At 31.2% G+C, this 19,817-nt stretch overlaps 1 protein-coding gene across 1 annotated transcript in view; it reads right to left on the bottom strand.

Annotated features, from left to right (window-relative positions):
* LOC111003432 overlaps nucleotides 1-19,817 on the bottom strand; it is a 59,521-nt gene that overhangs the window by 19,320 nt on the left and 20,384 nt on the right. Inside the window, exons 2-5 of the mRNA XM_045628103.1 lie at nucleotides 13,167-13,519; nucleotides 7,501-7,637; nucleotides 5,449-5,649; nucleotides 1,333-1,569 (exon numbers count right to left, since the gene is read on the bottom strand). Of these exons, the coding sequence (XP_045484059.1) occupies nucleotides 1,333-1,569; nucleotides 5,449-5,649; nucleotides 7,501-7,637; nucleotides 13,167-13,470 (879 nt within the window). The 5' untranslated portion in view covers nucleotides 13,471-13,519. The remainder of the gene's footprint in view (nucleotides 1-1,332; nucleotides 1,570-5,448; nucleotides 5,650-7,500; nucleotides 7,638-13,166; nucleotides 13,520-19,817) is intronic.

Genomic DNA, 19,817 nt, shown 5'->3' with positions numbered 1-19,817 from the left:
CGATTGTTGGGCCTCCGCTCCTTCTGAATTCGTAAACGGTTCAAACCTATGCGTACGAATTATTTCGCTTTTGTTTTTTATTGCCGAGTCAATTATACGTCCACTGATATTTATAGCTCGGTAAATTTGTTTTGTCATGTAACCTTAACACAATGGTTTTATTTAATGATACGTGATATTTCTATACACACAGTATAAGAATAGGATATAAAAAAAGTTAATTAATACATTTCGTTTAATAATCACAATAAAATATGTTAGTACTTCCTGGATTTTTCTCCAGGAATCCGGCAAGGTCTATCAACCCGAATTCACTTTCCCTTTTATTGTATATTCCAGTTGTAAGCAGCTTATAAAAATATATTATAATGAAAGTCTTTATACGTTTTTTATTGAAAAATATCTTCAACATTTTGTATTTTAAATTTAATAAGTAAAGTATAATATTAGTATAAAACTTTATAGTTTGGTGAATACAAATATTACAGCTCCTAATATTATGTAACATCGTTTCGTTAGTAATCAGCAAACTAATTTAATAACTAGTACATACAAACTTTGCGAACCGCGTATCTTCTCAATATCTCATTTATTATGAGTAAATAAGCTTATGTGCTTCATGATCTGTGTTGAATCGGAATTCGTATCGAAGTTTCTTATGATATAAAAGTTATAATAGAACGTAACTGCGTTTTTCAATAGTTTCTATCCCATCGTGGAACATCTAAGAGTTTTTATTAGAGTCAAAAAACTTTAACAATAGGTCGTGAATGGCAGAGGTCGGATCTTATTGCTTACTACTACTTAATGATTTTTCCGCTAATCGAATCACAACCCGTGAATTATACAACATGAGCACTATCAAATACATCATGCTGGTTGGGATTCTAGTTTCTTAAAAGTAGTTTCAAAGATATATGTCACCGTAAAATTGTAAATAACGTTAGGTTGTAATATATCGAAGTGGAACCGGTGTGAAACAATTCTCTTCAAATTAGGGACAGCCTTTGGACAGTTGACAATTTTAAGATTATAATTTGACGGTTTCACTTCGATAGATTAAAATCTACTGAATATATGTTAAATTGTAAGTAGTACGTTGAGGTTCACAATCTTTCGTCAGTTCACAAATCACAATCTCGCGATTACGGTACCTATATAAGACAAATCAGCACATATAATAGTAATAGGCATCCATCGATTTATTCACGTGAATATTATGTATGTATAATCGACTTGATAGTATACAATGTCTTAATAATAATACAATAAATTTAATTCCTTATGGGACAATGGAAATGCGTTTTTGCTAGAAGCACAACTTTGTCTCACCTTAGTATGCTCAATGCGATAGGTGCACGTCGCGTTCCTCGGGTACACTCCAGGGAAGTTAGGAGACTGTATCCTGCATGCTCTTAGGTCGCAGTCACTCAGTATGCGGTCGCAGTACGTTCCAGGTACCCCCTCCCCCCTCCACGCCCCCACCGTGGTGTTACCGAAGCGGAGTCTAGCGTCGCTCCGTCTTAGAAACTTGTAAGCCAACTTGAAGTCGAAATTGTATCCAACGCCCTAGAAATGCCGTAATTAGAATAATTTCAATCGTCATGTCATTGTGTCTAGAGATGACGCTAGCTAGCTACTCAATGGGCTTAGCTTATAAGTTCTTGCTGTAAAGACTAGACTAGACCTTATCTGAATAATATAAGGTTTTTTTCAATGTCTAAACTAAAGATAATTACATAAGTAACACCTCTATAGTGTAGTGGTTGAGTCATATAAGGAGTTTAAATGATTATTATTAAACGCGTTTCTTCCAGCGGTCCCTGGACCGAAACCCAAAAAAACAATTGTTTAATGTTGAAAAGTACACAAACCAAAGCCAGTAAATATTACTTATATTTTCCACTTAACATTATTTTTTTAATATTATGATACTACAATTTTGGTATGGTTAAGCTGTATTACAGTTTTTAACCATTTCGTTGAATAACATAAATATAGCGACCCTTGTAAAGATAATGAAATTAAGGAATATTAATATTTAAACATTAATTTCGTACTCAATCCGAAACAGATTATTCGAGCAATTCAGGATTTCAAACAATTATCCGCTAATTTTACCCGGTACTGTGTGAAATGACGAAATTTAATCAGTGAAAATATTTGAAATCTCCGAAGGATTTAAGGGGATCCTCAGATTAAATCGCCATTAACATTATCAAGTAATTGTTTTTGTCTCTCGTGTTACTGCTAGAATATAGAGTTTTATTGATTTATAACCTATAACTGTTATATATGTGTCATACAAACATATAAGTCGGCGTACCCTGATAGCCGATGTACCGTGAGAGAACCTTAAGCAAAAAAGCAACCCCTTCTTTAATATTATTATATTATTGTTGTCTCAGAACGTTGTAGGTCCGCACTCTGACAGTGCACCAATAGACTTTTATATTTTTGTGTGCTTTTAACAATCACACTCGTATAAATATGTTTTTATTTTTTAAAGTGAAACGGGAGTAATAATATTATATATATAAAGTGGTGCTACAACACTATATAGATCCAGAACTCCGATTTCTCTCTTTTTTTGTACGCGTGTTTTATATAATAACTAGCGGATCCGACAGACGTTGTCCTGTCTACACGTCTTTAATTTCAAAATTTCAATTTTTAATAAGCCATTTTGATGAAAATTATTATGACAATATCTAACGATCCAGCACATGGTCACACACGATATAACACAATGATAACAAAACTTTTTTTAAATTTCGGGACAGACTAAAATTAAAATTCGAACATTATTTAAAATTTGACACTGCGATGGTAGCGCCTCGGATCCAATGTAAAACATTTCAAAATCAACAACAACTAATAAATTGAAAATTAATTAAAAAAACATTGTCCAGCGGACAAAATTGTGAATCTAAACCATTCCCAGATCCCCTTGAACACACACAAAACATTTCGTCTAAATCGGTCCAGTCGTTTAGGAGGAGTTCAGTCACATACACACGCACACAAGAAATATATATATTAAGATGACTTATTAAAATATGCCGAATTAAACTGAATTCGGTATAAAGTTTTTGTAAACAAGTTTAAATTCGTTTCTTCTAAATACATCTTGAGCAGTCTAATCTAGTATTTAAACCGACTCTTTCTAATTCATGCGTTCATACGTTCGAACCCAGGACTTGCATCTATGGTTTTTTGTACGTGTACATTTACGTAAGACTTGCTCTCACTTTAAAGGAAACATCGTAATAAAACCAGCATGACAGATACAGATATCACTAAACAGATGAAGTATTCTGAAACCTAGAGCAAAGGCCAAAGCAAACCTTTGACTTCGCTTCATTGTTTTGCGCCACTTTTACTAAAAAAATATTTATTGAATTTCAATTAAATAGTCTTACATAATTTGGATTAAAGTATTTTTTATCGAAAATCTCTACAATTTTATAGAATTAATAGCAACAGAATAGCCTACCCTTGGGTGTTCCTTATAATCTCTTAATTAATTGATCGTTACACATAATAGCTAAAATGAGATAAAGGGGACCAGTGAACCGGTAAAATTAGGCTGATGTGAAATATTAGTCAAGTCAGTGACACAGTATGCTTAAATCAGTTGTGTGATTTTAAAAAGTATCATTAGAAAATACCCGCACTACTCTGTTAAAAGTTATTCAAAGAATAACATTTCTTATAAGTTTTTAGTTATTGACAGACAAATATAAATTATTTACATTATTCTTAACCTGCATGGTAATAATAATGAATAAACATGAATAAACAAAAAAAATTAATTAAATTATGACGTGTCTGTGGCAGCTTTAGTGCTGGCAGCTTTTCTTCATTGTATTACGATACTTATTTGTTGAGCTAGGAAAACACCAGCTCGGTCAGCTCTAAATTTTTTTTAGCACCTGTGCACCTGATGTTCTGGGCACCTAAGAGTCCATACAACTTTTCTATTTAATAATCGGATTAGAACGGAAAGAAATAAACTTTATTAGACAATAGAAAATGATGTATAGTTTAAAGGGGAAAGTATACTAGGATCTCCTGTTTCGTCGGCAGCTAGTCCTCCGTTTGACTTGTTAATTAATTTCAAGTACAATTCTTCAATTTAAATATAACAAATTATTATGATACTACTAATTGGCAGATCTTCATCTTCTAATTTTTATTGGCAACTTAAGTTAAGGAAAGATATTAATCAGGTCGTTACAGCTTATCGACATCAACAAAATTTAAGTAATTCGTTACGGCAAGAGAAAGGTTAAGACAAAAAAGTGTGCGTGTACTAGTGTACACACGTTAGAAGTGAAACATCTTTATGACCTTATTTTTCTAAAAATGATCTGCTATATGCAAATTTACAGAAATTGGTTAAATAAAGTTAATTTAGATACAGTTTAACAAAAGACTATTATTATCATAGACATGAATACAAATATTTCATTTTTCCTTATAACTACTAAGATTAGTACAGAATTTAATTAACTGTAATATAATTATTACTATCATTGTTATCGTTATTTTTTATTGTTTTCTCTGCGAATCAAACGATTATCAAGATGGCGCGTAACCGAAAAATGTGACGGTAATTTTTTTTCCAACGCCGTCAAAGAAGTTTCACTCCAAATATATATTTTCTAAGTAAACTTGTAAATAAGTGAACATACTAACTAAAGTTAATAATGTAAACAAATTGGCTTCAAATAAAGCGTCCATATAACATAGGCCTACTGTCCTAATTATCCTGTATTACAAGCGTGAGCACTGTTAGTTACGTCATGTCATTGAAACAAGGGGTTGCTTAGTAAGCTCTTAATGAAGATAAATACCGTTGTTCATTTATATGGATTAACTTTGCAATGTGCTGAAACTGTTAATTAACGTTTCGTGTCGAAGCTAAAATGTATGAAAGGATCACCGGTAACACGCTACTTCTAGATCAGTTCAAACAATAGCGGCCCGACTGTATGTCTAGTTAAAAGCTTCAAACATTGAATATTTCATTTAGGCCAATATAATTGGGCGAAATTAAAGTATCGTGTGTGCGCAAGTAGTAAAGTTAGTACAACATGGTTATGTAGGTTTGGAATAAATTAATTGAACCCGCAACCCGTTCGACCCTGAACAAATTGGTGATTGTTCAATAGTTTAATATAATCATTTAGCGTAAATTTGGTAAATTAAATTTAAACAAAAGGCTAAATTTATTTGCTTTTATCCTTTGAAAAGAAAAAAACAATACTAAATCAATTTTACTGAAACTATAATTAACCTAACAATTGAGATATGACTTTCGAGAAATTTGGTGACACAATTTTTTTTTAATTCTAAGAAAATCGCATACTGATAACCTCCTTTTGTAGTGTATATAAGTGATATATATTTCAACAATCTATTAAAAGGGGTTTCTTACATTACCTGTTGGCTCAAACGGTCCAGTCTCAGTGTCATATTGATGGAGTTTGATTCACTGAAATACACTGTGTAGCCCCAAGCTGAACCACACCACTGTCCCGTAGGCGGTGATGGGCTGCTCTCCACAATCGTCATATGCCCATCTGGACACCCATCCGACGTGAACGACACGAATTTACCCACGGTGAATGTGTCGAATGTTAGCTGAAGCAAAAAAAAGAGATATAAAATTGTTATTTGAAAAATACTTCTTTAATTAATACATGATTTACTTAACCCGATGCAGCAGTCTTTCACAATTTGTTAAATGTGAAGACCAATATTAGATACTAATTAGTTGTATAAACAATAATTTCAGTTATAAGCACTCAAATTCGACGTCCTTCAAGAAAAGGGCGTACAAATTCTTAAAAGGCCGGCAACGCACTCGCGAGCGCTCTAGAATCGAGAGTGTCGATGGGTGGCGGTATCACTTAACATCAGGTGAGCCTCCTGCCCATTTACCCCCTGTTCTATAAAAATAAAAAATTGGTTGCCTGTAAAGTCGGTATACGGGCGAAAGTTTTACGTGACAACGACTTTGAGTGACTTTGAATATTCATTCGTATAGTAGGAAGAAGGATGAAATAATAGTAACAATTTAAAACAATTATTTATACAAAGAATTATATTTAAAACATTAATTCATACAAAGAATCTCGCACTGAATTTTTTATGTCTGTCTCTCTCGCTCTTAGGCGGGCTAACCATGCCCGAGTGGAAGGGACGCGTGCCTCTCACTCGCTCTCATTGTGAGCGCATAACGTGAGCGGGGCGTAACGCAGTTTCTTGAAGTGTCACCCGGCAAACCAATTTATAAGACGTTGTCACGTCAAAATACCTTCATTTTACGGCAATGGTATTAAATTGGATAGCTAAATCTATGATTTTTATATTGGATATATGTACATGTAACAAGTATGGTATGGTTAAAATGTTCTATAAGATTGAATTGGAAGGAAGTTGCAATTATTATTTATTTAGAAATATTATCGCGTACTTATAATTCTCTTTAGGGGTCTCCGCAGTGAGGCTATGGAATTTAGCTATTTCTCTATCTTCCTTTTAATCATCACATCATCGCATCGTATGTCTAACTTTCATACTAACTGAACAATATACGAATAAACAGGAATCCATGAATCCATTATCTAGTTGATACAAGGATCTGGGACAAGTGCTGGGCAGGCTAATTCTAATTAAATTGCTATATTTATTTTAAAATAAGTACTGCTTGAAGATTTGCTTTTTAAAAGAGTACCGAGAGTTTTTTACGCCGGCTTTTTCTCTCGGCCTACACCCTCTGTCTTCTTTGCCGATGAGTAGGGATGCCTACAGGTTCAAATTTAATGACGCGGAATAAGTGATACCTTGATGATCTTATGTTGCAAAATAAACGTATTTTATTTATTTTATTTTTATTTCATGGAAACAAAACTTTACCTTTATTTCACATTTCCTACTAACAAGGAATTATAATAACATTACATTACATTTATACATTAATATTGAACCCTTCTGGTCAAAACAAAATTAGTTTAGAACCTTGAATTCTGAACATTTCATAGAATGTCCAGTATTCTAGAAACAATATTTTTTTTAAATACATATAGCTTTGAATATATAAGCCCGATTGCATAACAAGAAATAAATAATATTGGTAGTTATAAGTCTGAATGACGATCAGTTTCAGGTTTTTACGTGTTGGGATTTCGGTTTGATAGCCGTAATCCCCCGTGTGAGTCATACATACAGATTAAACAGCTTTTTCAGATACGATCTATATATGTTTGACATATAAACTCCAGTAAAACAACATACAATAGATATAACCAAATATGGAATACATACTAAAATGAAACTTAGGAAGCGTGTAATAAGATACATTATTCATCGCATAATATTATAGTAAATTCTACTGTAATTAATTTAGGTCGTCGAGTATATTAAGTATAGTTTAGGTAACCTGTCTTTTATATGTTTAAGGCAACGAAGTGTAAATAAATAAGAATATACCTGTATTATATCGCCATAATTTCCACCACTTGCAGTAAAGTTGAGGTAGCATATGAAGGGGAGATGGTCTTCTCTCGGTCTTCGTACTTCTAGCTCATAAGTGCGGCCTACGTCACCCATGTACGTTCTGTTACACGCTGAAAAAACATATTCATTATTGCCTATTATTACAAGTTTTATATATTATCTACGAAATGCGGTGGAGTATAAGGAGTGGAGTATAAGCGAATCAATTTTACAAAGTTAAACAGTGTATATTTTCATATTTGCTGAGCAATTTATATTTTAATTTTATTTTGCTTATTTTAATTTTAATTAATTTGATAGTACAATGTACTCCACTAACCCACCTTTAATTTTTAAAGTATTTTATTTTATATATATTTATAAATATCTCTGTGGACATAGGACAGAATATGATACATACAATATAATTACTTTATAGGCACATCAATTAAATTACTAAGAAATCTTGAAGGCACTATTGAAATATGAAACACTTGATATATTAATAAGTCATTTTGAGCAAACATGTACTTATCATTGTTTGATCTATGACCAAAGAGAAGACCTTAACATTATATGGAACTATTGTTGGGCAGGCTACTTCTTATTAATTTGCTTTATTTGTTTTCAAATAAGAATTGTTTGATGATTTGCTTTTTTAAAAGAGTACCGAGAGATTTTTACGTCGTCTTTTTTCTCGACCTACACCCTCTGTCTTTTTGCCGATGAGTAGGGATGCCTACAGGTTCAAATTTAATGACGTGGAATAAGTGATACCGGTCTATTTTATATTCCATGGTAAACGTATTTTATTTTATTTGTTTTATTTTTTATATTAGTCATAATAATTAGTTTAATGAGAGGCAAAATAAAATATATATCGCTTTTGTTCTATTTTTTAAATTAAAACTGGTAATTTGAACCTGTCTAACCTGTTTAAGTAATAAAAAAATAGTGACGCTATTAATATAACAAATAGATTAATATAACAATATTATGGAAAAAACCTAAAAATTGGTATGCACACGTAAATAAATCAAAAACATGAATCGATTTCTTTTTCCGTATTAGAAATTATCATTATACGTAGTTTGGGTACAATGATATACATTAATTAAGTGTATTAAGACCATACATTATCACTGAGCTATGGGCTCGTTTGCAGACCAAGATACCGTGAATTCGTTTGTTGTTTTGTCGACATTAATTCAGTGTTTATTTGAAACTCATTCTTTCCGTATAATTATATTGATGCTTTCATGAAACGAGAGAGATCAAGATATTAACTTATGTTACTCATTAATTTTAATATACCATGAAGTTAGCTTTTAAATTATGATACCAAATTATTACTAATAGAAGTCTATTTGACAATCAAAATAGACAAACATGGCGGCTTCCAAATATAACGGAAATGACAAGAAAAAGTATTAAAGCTTAGAGAACAATAGAGTAGGAGCGATGTTTTTACAACCTTTTCAAAGCCTTTTGTCCACTGACAGCCACATTAAGTACACAGCAAGGAGTGTTTACTCCGTCACGGACGTTATTGTTCATTGTAATACCTTTCAGTTTTTGTAAGCCTAAACTGCTATCATTACCAATTTAGATATTTTAGATATTGTATTCAATTAGTACTATAATGTCTGTTCAAGCGGTCATCTTCATTTATATAAGGCACTCTAGTGTATAATTAGTATATTACGGGTAGTAGCTTAGGGATAATACAGTAGTGTAGTAAATATTATTCCAATTTTCCAAATTAAAGTGAAACTTTTATTACATCGTCTCAAACTTATTGGTCTGTGTGGCGCATGTCTCGTGACGGTTGGCCGCGAAGTAGGGATAAAGTAAAAGGCGCTCGTCATAAAACTATTTATGACATGTGTTTTATTAATCAATTATTTAATCATTTTTCACATCACACATGTTCAAAAGAGGACGATCAAATATTTATAAAAATATGTAAGAACTTAAGAATGCGTAGCGCTAACTTTTTTATTTTTTTTTCACTCTATCGAAGAAGTCGCATCCGCCAAGAATCTGCAAATATACATTGCAAATACATAATAAACAATATGGTAGGAATATAACAATTAAAAGAATATATAGAATTTTTATAATAGTAAATACTGCAAGTTTACCAAAAGGAGGTTATATAAATTTCCAATGAATCATTTTTTATTACTTTTGATTTTTTGAATCTGTTTTATGATCATTTTTTTAAATCTAATAGGCATGTGATCAGCCTCCAGAGCCTGACCCACGTCGTCGACTTTTGGGTCTAAGACACGTCGGTTTCCTCAGGATGTTTTCCTTCACTTTTCGAGCAAATGTTAAATGCGCAGAAAGAAAGAAAGTTCATTGGTGCACAGCCGAGGATTGAACCTACGACCTCTGGTATTAGAGTTGCACAATGAAGTCACTAGGCCAACACTTCTCTATGTTAGAAGCACTAAAACATACGCAAAAAGGTCCCACGTGACAATAGTGTATTCACGTGTTAAACAAATACAGAATACAACCTATACAGACTTGAAATTGCGCTTAAATTATCGTCTACATAACAGTTATAAAAATCATATCAGCAAACAATCTTAATTTCCTGTAATAAATCATTTTTGAATACGCGCAATACGTTTTAAGAATTAAAATAATATACTTCATCTTGATATAGACGTAAACATTAAACGTAAAAAACTTTTAACTGTAACAAGTTAAAACGCTATTTCCTAAAGAGTGCGACAAATTAACACCTTATAAAATGGTTCGGGGTTTTTTGTTAATTGCAGCTATATTTCGGGTGAAAGCCTCGTACGAGCGAGGCTTTAAGTTACCTTAATTAAATACGGTTGAACGCCTTGGAATATAAATTTGGTAATTCACATATAACCAGCACTTCAATCTCATCCCCATACTTAGGATAAAAATATGCTATTACTTAAAGATGTAACAATTTATATCACAATTAAAAATGTCGAAATTCTGTATATAATTCCTATTTAACTGCACAAAAATCTATCTTGACCTTTAGATTTGTAGGAAACTTTACAAGAAAACACTGGTTCATACTTTTTAGTTTACATGACTGGTAAATTAATATCTATTTTATAAAAACCATCTGATTCTCGTTTACGTTATCTATTTTTTTGAGACAATCGGAAAATAAACAATACACTTTTCCCAACTATAAAATAACTTTTGATAGTTAAAATATATGTAAAACTGAATATAAAAAATACGAAAAAGATTTTTTTCTCGAAGTAAAATATCACCTTTTGATCTGAAGGAAAAATGTTCCCAAAGGAATTGCTGAATTGCAAGAACCGAGAGTAATCTAGCTCTATCTTTGTCGAGTCTTTTGAAGACAATTATATCCGACCATTCGTAAAAACGTATTTCAAAGCAAGAAACTGAGGCACTTTAATTAGGTGCTTAACATGCTTTGTTGTTCTAAAAAAAGATATAAAATTGTTATTTAAAAAATACTTCTTTAATTATATACATAATACATGATTTACTTAACCCGATGGAGCAGTCTTTCACAATTTGTTAAATGCGAAGACCAATATTAGATACTAATTAGTTGTATAAACAATAATTTCAGGTATAAGCACTCAAATTCGACTAAGGGTCCTTCAAGAAAAGAGCGTACAAATTCTTAAAAGGCCGGCAACGTACTCGCGAGCCCTCTAGCATCGAGAATGTCCATATGGTCATGTTAAGCGGTATCACTTAACATCAGGTGAGCCTCCTGCCCATTTGCCCCCTGTTCTATATAAAAAAAGCCACATATTAAGTTTCAAATATACTATTATTTCTCATTATAGAAGGGACATACTATTCAAGATGTTGATAATAATAATGTGCTATGAAATCGCTGGCACTTGATATTAGTGAGTGTCAAATACGCACAAAGACATATACATATATATATTTTATTAATATGTGATAAACAAAATTTATATATTTTAGTGGTAAACAATTTTTGACGACCCTAAATATAAATTTTATTATGAATATAATATTGTACTTAAAAAGTCAAGTTGTAGGTCATTGAAGTTTGAAATCAAATCGTGTAATCACCAATTATATTTTCATGACTCACCAATTACATATTAAGGCTCAGTGGGTTTTACACGAATAAAAATTAGCACCCAAAAATCGAAATTAAAATGACAGAATTTACATTTCTCATTCCTTTGTTTTTTTCAATAATTAAATGACGATCCATTTAAAAATTATGAAACAATAGCTGTACTTTGAGTGATTTAGTAAGAATTATTTGTTCCCTTGTGTTAACATAAATAAGTTTTATTCACTTGTTAATATTACTATAAATAATTATCTTGCATAAGATAAATTAACAATTGTATAGTTTTCAAATGTAATTAATTCGGCTGCGGCCGCCGTATTTTATAATTATGCTAATTTACACACAAATAAATGATTTGTTAACTTATTGCTTTACCGCAAAACATTATAATATCTTTTAAACATATTAAATAGAACATATATTATTATATGACTACTCTGGCCATAAATTCTGTTACATATACTTTCCTTTTTTTTCAACTTTATAAATTATTTTGAATTTTGAAGACCGTTATTATTTTAAAAATCCTTTCGATTTTGCGACATAGATGCAAGTTTAAAGACAATTTTATAAATCTATTCAAATTATTTCCATTACAAATAATAATGTTCATATTTTATTACACTTGTGAAGAAGTAAAAGTTTATATTATGGGTAAATAAGCTTTAATATATTTGCGTCTTTTTACTCGATACTTTTTCTACATATGTAAGGATTAGTCTACTGTTAATAATTATTGTTATCATAGAATATCATTACAAGATATAACGCTTGAATATACTAAGCGGTTAATTAACCCTACTATTGAAGTGCTAATAGAGTTAATCGTAAGAACAATAATTGAATGTAGCTTATGTATTAGGTCAGTTATCTGAATGAAAATTCCAGTTAAATTGATTTAACAACTAACAAATAATAATATGTCTCTATCTGTATATATATCGCTTGGCGTGTTGAGTCATATTAAAAAAGCTTAAACAAGTGGTCATAAAAATGCCAATCGCCAAGGGAATTTTCGCCCGGAAACTTTTAGGTGCAAGGAGAGAAGAATCCTGTTCCAAAACTATAAGATCCTTTCAGGTGAATCAAAGGAGACGTCCAGAGAATAAAAAGGCGAACGGGAATGGGTGTGCTCCAACATTCTCGTCACGATTCTCAAAATTTTCTCGACTACAACTTTATATCCTCTTGGGAAAAATTTGATAGTATTTTATTTTTCTGCTTTTTTGTTTATTTGACATCTCATAACTTAATAAATAGTGTTTCCATGAACACTAAAGTTCAAAAATTTAAACGACTTTCCCGGTCATATTTTTATAGAAATATGATATTATTTCATAGGTGATCTTTCTATACTTTGTGATTTTTGCTCTTCTGTTGTAAATTTATCAATGTTAACTTGTTAATTACATAATATATAATAAGAATAATGTTTGCGATGGCCATACATGCCTACTATCGAGGCCACACTTTTTATCTGCGGCTATAAATATCATATTTTAAACCCTTTCTTCAATTCTAGCTTTTCTCACAGTTACTAATACAGAGGTTACTAATTACTTACGGGTGCAGGCCTTCGGCTCGTCGCTCTTATCTCCACAATCGTCTTCGCCATTGCAGTATTTATCTAAGGATATACACTGGCCCGTATCACAAAGTAATTCACTAAGTCTACATGGAGTTGCCGCTCCAATGTTTCTAGGGAATTTTGCTTTTCGAACTGCACTCATTTCTGTTATTATTTCGATACTGTCCTCTATGAAATCGTCACTCAAGTCCTGAGGACTGCACAGTTTAAGCGATAGTAAAACGATTATAAACAAAATAGTTCTATTATTTAGAAAGTTAAGATGCTTTTCGAAACACATTTTGCGCGCGCTGCTGTCACAACATGGCTTTCCTATGGATTGGAAGTACCTGAAACAAAAATATTATACTATTATAAACTTAATAAATTTCATTCAAGTTGGTTACGGTATGATGCTATGCGTCGGCTTTATACGCCTGAACAAAATTGTGTCTTAATTGGTAGCATAAAATTTAGGTTTTTGCATTTAAAATAAAGATTAACTCTCAAAGTATTTCTATTCAATGGAACATCATTAAAAAATCTTTATTAAGAAAGCTACTCCAATTTCGAAAACAATTTAAAATCCATTCCAAAGATTCATTCACTCCTTACGCCTATAGTGAACGTGTGAAAACTGACATCAAAAAACGTTGCAAAATCTCATTTGTAGACAGAATGGAATTTTTCATAAACCTGTAATGAAACTTTCTGTTCATCAAACAGAAAAAAGCCTTTGAATTATAGCAGGGTGTGAAAATTAAGCGCACAAAATTTTTAAATTTACACAGTCTGCAAACAATACCTTATTTATATTTCTACTCTCATCAGTCTTCCTATTGAATGAAAATTATTAATATCAACAGTATGTCATAATTCAAGCTTTAGATACTTTACTTACATTAATATTAATTATATATTACAACTTAAATAGCGCAACTAAGAGACAAAATCTTATATATCGTACATTTTCTATTAATGCACTTGATACAGATTAAATGCTTTGTAAATTTATCGGCGTATAATTATAAATAGATAAAGTTAAATTTGCAATACAAATAATATATCAAAATTAATCATCATGTGTTGGGAAATTACCTCGTTCAAAATTAACTTTTCCATTAACCGTGAGTTCCAATATTGTATCGCGGCTCGACTTATGTAGGCTTATGGAGGTTTTACGAAATTGTATTTATTATCTTTGTTTCGCAGACATCTATGTATATATTTTAAACTCATACGAAGAGTTATTAAGGTTATGTATTTTTTATATTATTGTGCATAGTTACTGTCGTTTAGCTATGTTTAGAATCTTATTTGTGCATATTGCATAATTTGCCAATGTTTCGGGTTTTATCGAACTATGACAAACATTGTCAGGACATTACTCTTTTCCACCTCAAAAAGAGAGATGTCAAGAAGAACTTGGAGAAGCGGGAAGAGTATAAGGGGAGATTTTTATAAGTAGTAGTTTTAAATTCTTAATATTATTTGTTGCTTTTAAATGTCAAATTTCAGTTTTTTAATTTTATTCTTTTGTTTTTTTTAATGTATCTTTGTCTTTTAATGCGCTTGCTTGTTTTCTGTTTTTTATACATAAATTGTCTATCTATGTAATCTGTTTTGGCTTTCTGTATTGTCTTAGTATTTTATATTATAATATGTATAAGTATAAGCTGTTAGATTACTTATAATTAAATAAATAAACACTGGCTGCTTCCATAGTGTGGCGTTTAAAATATCTATGTCCACGTTTCGTAAGTTGTTAAAACCTTTTTACAGTGTGTTCGTCCTTTGTTAGTTCAGCAATGTAAGCTTGAAAACGTAAACAAACTCACCGTCACGTTGTATACTATTTGTTTCACAGCTTTGTATTAAGCCCGGTAATGGGACAATCTGTTCATTTTAAAAACGAAATACATATGCCAAAAATGTTATCGTAAACTGAACCCTGGACTTTCACCATATACACCTACTATTTCTAGATAAATAACTCAAAACAGACAAATAAATTTAAGTTTCTTTAATAAATATAAATTTATTATTTAACTAAATAATTTACTCTCGTTGTGTTAAGCAGTTATAGCATTTTATGTACTAAGTATTTTAATAGTAATTATTTTACAATATTATAGGTAATTTTTATTATAACTTGCATAACCAGTGCTTTCGACAGCAGGCTCATTTGATGAGATTGTATCGAGTCAATGGCTTGAACAAAATTATAACGCTAACTTAACTAGCAAAATTAGGACGAAATTCAGTGAATAATATAATAGTGTTTATACTAAATACAAAATTATGTATGCATGTAGCACAAACAGTGTAATACAATTTTGTTCGGCTAATATTAATAAGTTAAAATAAAAAGCAGATACATAAATTTTAGCTTACCTACTCACTGTTCTTGAGAATTTTGAGAACACGTGTCAATCACCCAATACGTAAGTATAGTTGGGTTACCTTTAATAATTTTAAGAATATTTCGATTCTTTATTAACACTCGTGTCACACGTTGAAAATTAATTAACGGAATACAATATAACAGAGAAAAGTTAATGCGCAACGATTACATTGGGACTCTCCTGTTTTATAAAAAAGTATATGAATATATCTTCGCTAAAGACTGTTTTTTATAAATAAAGAATATTCTTACTTTTCGTTTTAAAGTCCTATCTTCTTCCTTAACTATGTTATATAATTTACTAGCAGACTCGGCCAAGCGTTGCTGTGGCTAAAGTTTTTGTTATATTACATAGTAGTAAACTATTAAAGGGAAACGGAGAACTTATTTGAAAGGTAGATAGCTTATGTAAAACGTTGGTACTTTTAACATAGCGCCACCTGTTAGAATTATTGTATAAAATAATAAACAAATATTTGCAATAAAATAATATTGCGGGTATAAATTGAGATGTAAGCTGTCCTATCTTTTAAGTTAGATCAAACTGCACACGGTGTGCAAATTTGATTTATATCGGTTCGCTAGTTTAGGAGTCCATCGCGGACAAACATCGTGACAGGAGTTTTTTATAAAGATAATGACATTTTTTAATAGATATCAATGCGGATCTATTAAATTGTGGTGTAAAACTTTCTCTTCGAGAGAGTCTCTACGTAAGGTTTTATTAAAGTAGACTCGCGTAAAACAAATACCATGTGATTATAAAGTAGCCTTTATTAGTAATTTCTGCATTATAAGCATTGTGATTAAAATCAGGCATCGTTCCAAAAACAGCAGTGAAATTAAAATTGTCGCGCCGCGGTAATTAATCCCGTACATAACTAACGACTCTTAACGATACCCTGTTCATATGAAGCCAAAAAGTGCCTCCACGAAATTAGTTTGCAGTGGCAACATTTGGGCAATATTTTGTCAGCTTCCCTCTACGTGAGATAGTCAGTTTTAGACAGGAAGCTTTAATGAACGTCAATTTTGTATAAATATTAGTAAAGGGTAGTTAGTGCAATATAATTTTAGTGCCACAACGTGGTCTAAAGATAGCATGTCCTATAATTGTTGGGTGTTTTCACTAAAAAAAAATGTTAGTCAAATAGCTGATTGTTCATAATGCTTTATTCATTTTACCATCAAACATGTCTAAATATTTATTACATATAGAAAGCATTGTTAGTAATGATTAAGAGTCGGAATCTCAGCCCTGACGTTGTGACCATACCCAAACTTAAGTGTAGCTTTTTAATATGCGATTCAGTTTAGTCGTGTAATACCTAAGCTAAATAATAAATGCAATAAAAATATAATTTTTAGCCATTTTTTTTTACCAAAAAACGGTTCTGTGACCGCTAAACAAATTTATTTAACAATAAATATTAAGCTCTGACATAGCCATATATTCTTCATTGAACTCGCTTAGAGGAAAAAGCTTATAAATCTTCTTTCAGTACACAACACGCACGAAAAAGACCCAAAAAATAAAATAAAAATTACACGTTCGTATATAAATTATACAATACTCTCGAAAAATTTGTAGAAATGTATCTAAGTCATACGAACAGTTAACACAGTCTCTCTACATGTTACGAGTCCTTTAATTGCTTGTTAAAAATACAAAAGCACGTCTTAAAGCTTAAAATGCAAACTATCCTAGAATTTTTGACTAGTATCAATATCGCCTTGTGTCAGAATTATGTTGATCTTCGTAACCAATACGTATCTGCAACGGTTTTATGATAGAATTGCAAATTTAAACCCTTTGTAAGCATTTCAGATTCGGAAACACAAATTCGCTTTTACGGTCATTTGCATGCTGTGTCGCAGTTGCGGCGATTCCCAAATTGTTCAAGTGCTATACATGACCAAACAGAATTATATGCATCAACTCAGTAGTCATTGTATCCATCATGATTCAGATTGAGAAATTTTAATTATCTCTGGACTTGAAAAACTAATATTACAGAAACGTCAGGTGTCAACCATAAACAAATAACTAAACTTTCTGTCAAAAATAACACCATTATTGTATATTCAATACAAAAACATTGATTATTTATTTTATAATAAATTATTGTTACATTTTTACAAAGTGGTTTGTAGTATCTATAGATAATCAATTTTTATAATTCATTAAGTTAAAAATGTTGTATTAAACAAGCATGTTTTAATTGCATTCAACATCCCGTCACCCGCAAAGATATAGATATTTTTAACTATACATTTTCAACGATAATCCACTCTAGCGTTGGTCGGTTACATAACATAGGCGTTAACTCCCAACTGGCTTGATTTGTTTACAATATTGTTTTATCAAAGAAAATTAACAAACATAATAAGGAGAACTAACAAACCCCGGTTGGCAAACATAAACGATCGACCCCTGTAAGTGGAGCAATTCATTTCACCCTTGGTAACATGTGTGCATCGTAAATAAATCGCACCTGTAACCTAGTGCCTTGATTAAAGAAACTTCATATAAATTACAGCTTATTACCATCGGTAATATAAAAGATACAACTTAATCACTTGATCAACCCAACGATTATTACGTAAAATTAATTAACTAACTGAACTGAATTAATCAGCTGTTTCTAATGCTTACAAAAAGGAAAGAAAGCCTAAATTCATACGAACAGTTTGTGTCAGCCATATGAGATAATTAAGAAAAGAGCGTACCAATTCTTAAAATCCGGCTAAGCACTCGCAAGCCCTCTGGCATTGAGTGTCCATGGGCAGAATATCACATCAGGTGAGACTCCTGCCCGTTTGCCCCATATAATATAATCCATAGCCAAGGCCAAAGGCTGTGAATTAACGTTTGTATATAACTATATACAAAAATAATTGTTGGTACCTCATTTAAGATAAAAACCTATTTTTAAAAAGAACAATGCACATAATTTAAGCCTTATTTTTAGTAATAAGCTTGTGAGGTGCAATTTTTGCTCAACATTTTTGTTGGTGGAAAATGAAAAATCACGCCCGTCGCAACATAAGACCTTACCCGTCAGAAAACAAAGGAAGGAAACTTACACAGCATTGTTTTAAAATTGTGAAAAATACAGTAGTAGGCGTTATACTGTATAATCCTTTGTTACATTTCAAGTCGACTTTCTTTTAATGAAACTATGTTGCTATGTAAATAATAATTAAAACTGTTTGAATATAAATTCTTTGCTTAGCTTTCAATTTGTATACGAGGTAATGTTAAGAGTATCAATAATGAAATAGAATATTTGATGTCAGACTATATAATCGTATTTATTGACAATTATAAAATTATCCCACTTATACTCATCAAATATAAAATTGTTCCCATACTTCTATTATGGCACGAAAATTGGAGTAACCGTAACATGTACTCCATTTTAGTGTTTATGTACTCATATATAAAAAAAACTCATTACATAAAGTACTGCAGAAGCGTATTAACGTACAGTATTAATCAAAGAGACCGCAGATGTTACATAAAAAATAATAGTATATCTCTTGACTCATTAGTACAGTGGAACTTGACTGCTAATTTATACGCGTGAAGTAAGCGTTCGCAATTAGAATAATTGTTACGTTTATTTTGCTAACTTCATAGGTTTCCTGTGGTTATGTTTAACGAACGCAAAACATAGTTAACTAATTATAGTTCCACTTTATATTTTTTATACAATTTCGAATCACATTACATTTATAACAATTAACGCTATATATTAAATATCAATTTTATTTGGCTAAAATATATGTTCAAACACACTTATCAGGAAGTACTGGACTGAGTTGAATGAAAATGTGTAGGATAGTAATAATCATCAAATGATTTGTTATTTAAGTACATATATATTAATTGATGATAAAATCTGAAATGTAATCAATCATCTTACACTTGTAGTCAAACGGCAGTTTTGGTAGTAAAATAAATGAGCTCTTTAGTTTTTCATACATTCATATATTCTAATTTTATATTCTCGTTTACGAGGTACAATAAGGTCGACATCACTTCAATTTTTTATATGTAACAAATGTGTCACTTAGTTTTGCTTGCTGCTTGGTGTCTTTTTTTGTTAGATATAGCTGTTACATTTAACGATAATAATAATCTTTATTTATTTTCTCACAAAACTTCATACATTCTTCTTTTGAGGGATAGTTATTGTTACGCGACACTGATGCCTGCTAAAGGTTAGAGCACCTGTGTT

The sequence above is a fragment of the Pieris rapae genome, chromosome 4 (genome assembly GCF_905147795.1).
Source record: "Pieris rapae chromosome 4, ilPieRapa1.1, whole genome shotgun sequence".
NCBI classification, from domain to species: Eukaryota; Metazoa; Arthropoda; class Insecta; order Lepidoptera; family Pieridae; genus Pieris; species Pieris rapae.
The sequence above is the reverse complement of the archived record's forward strand: the minus strand, read 5'-3'. Positions and strand labels throughout refer to the sequence as shown.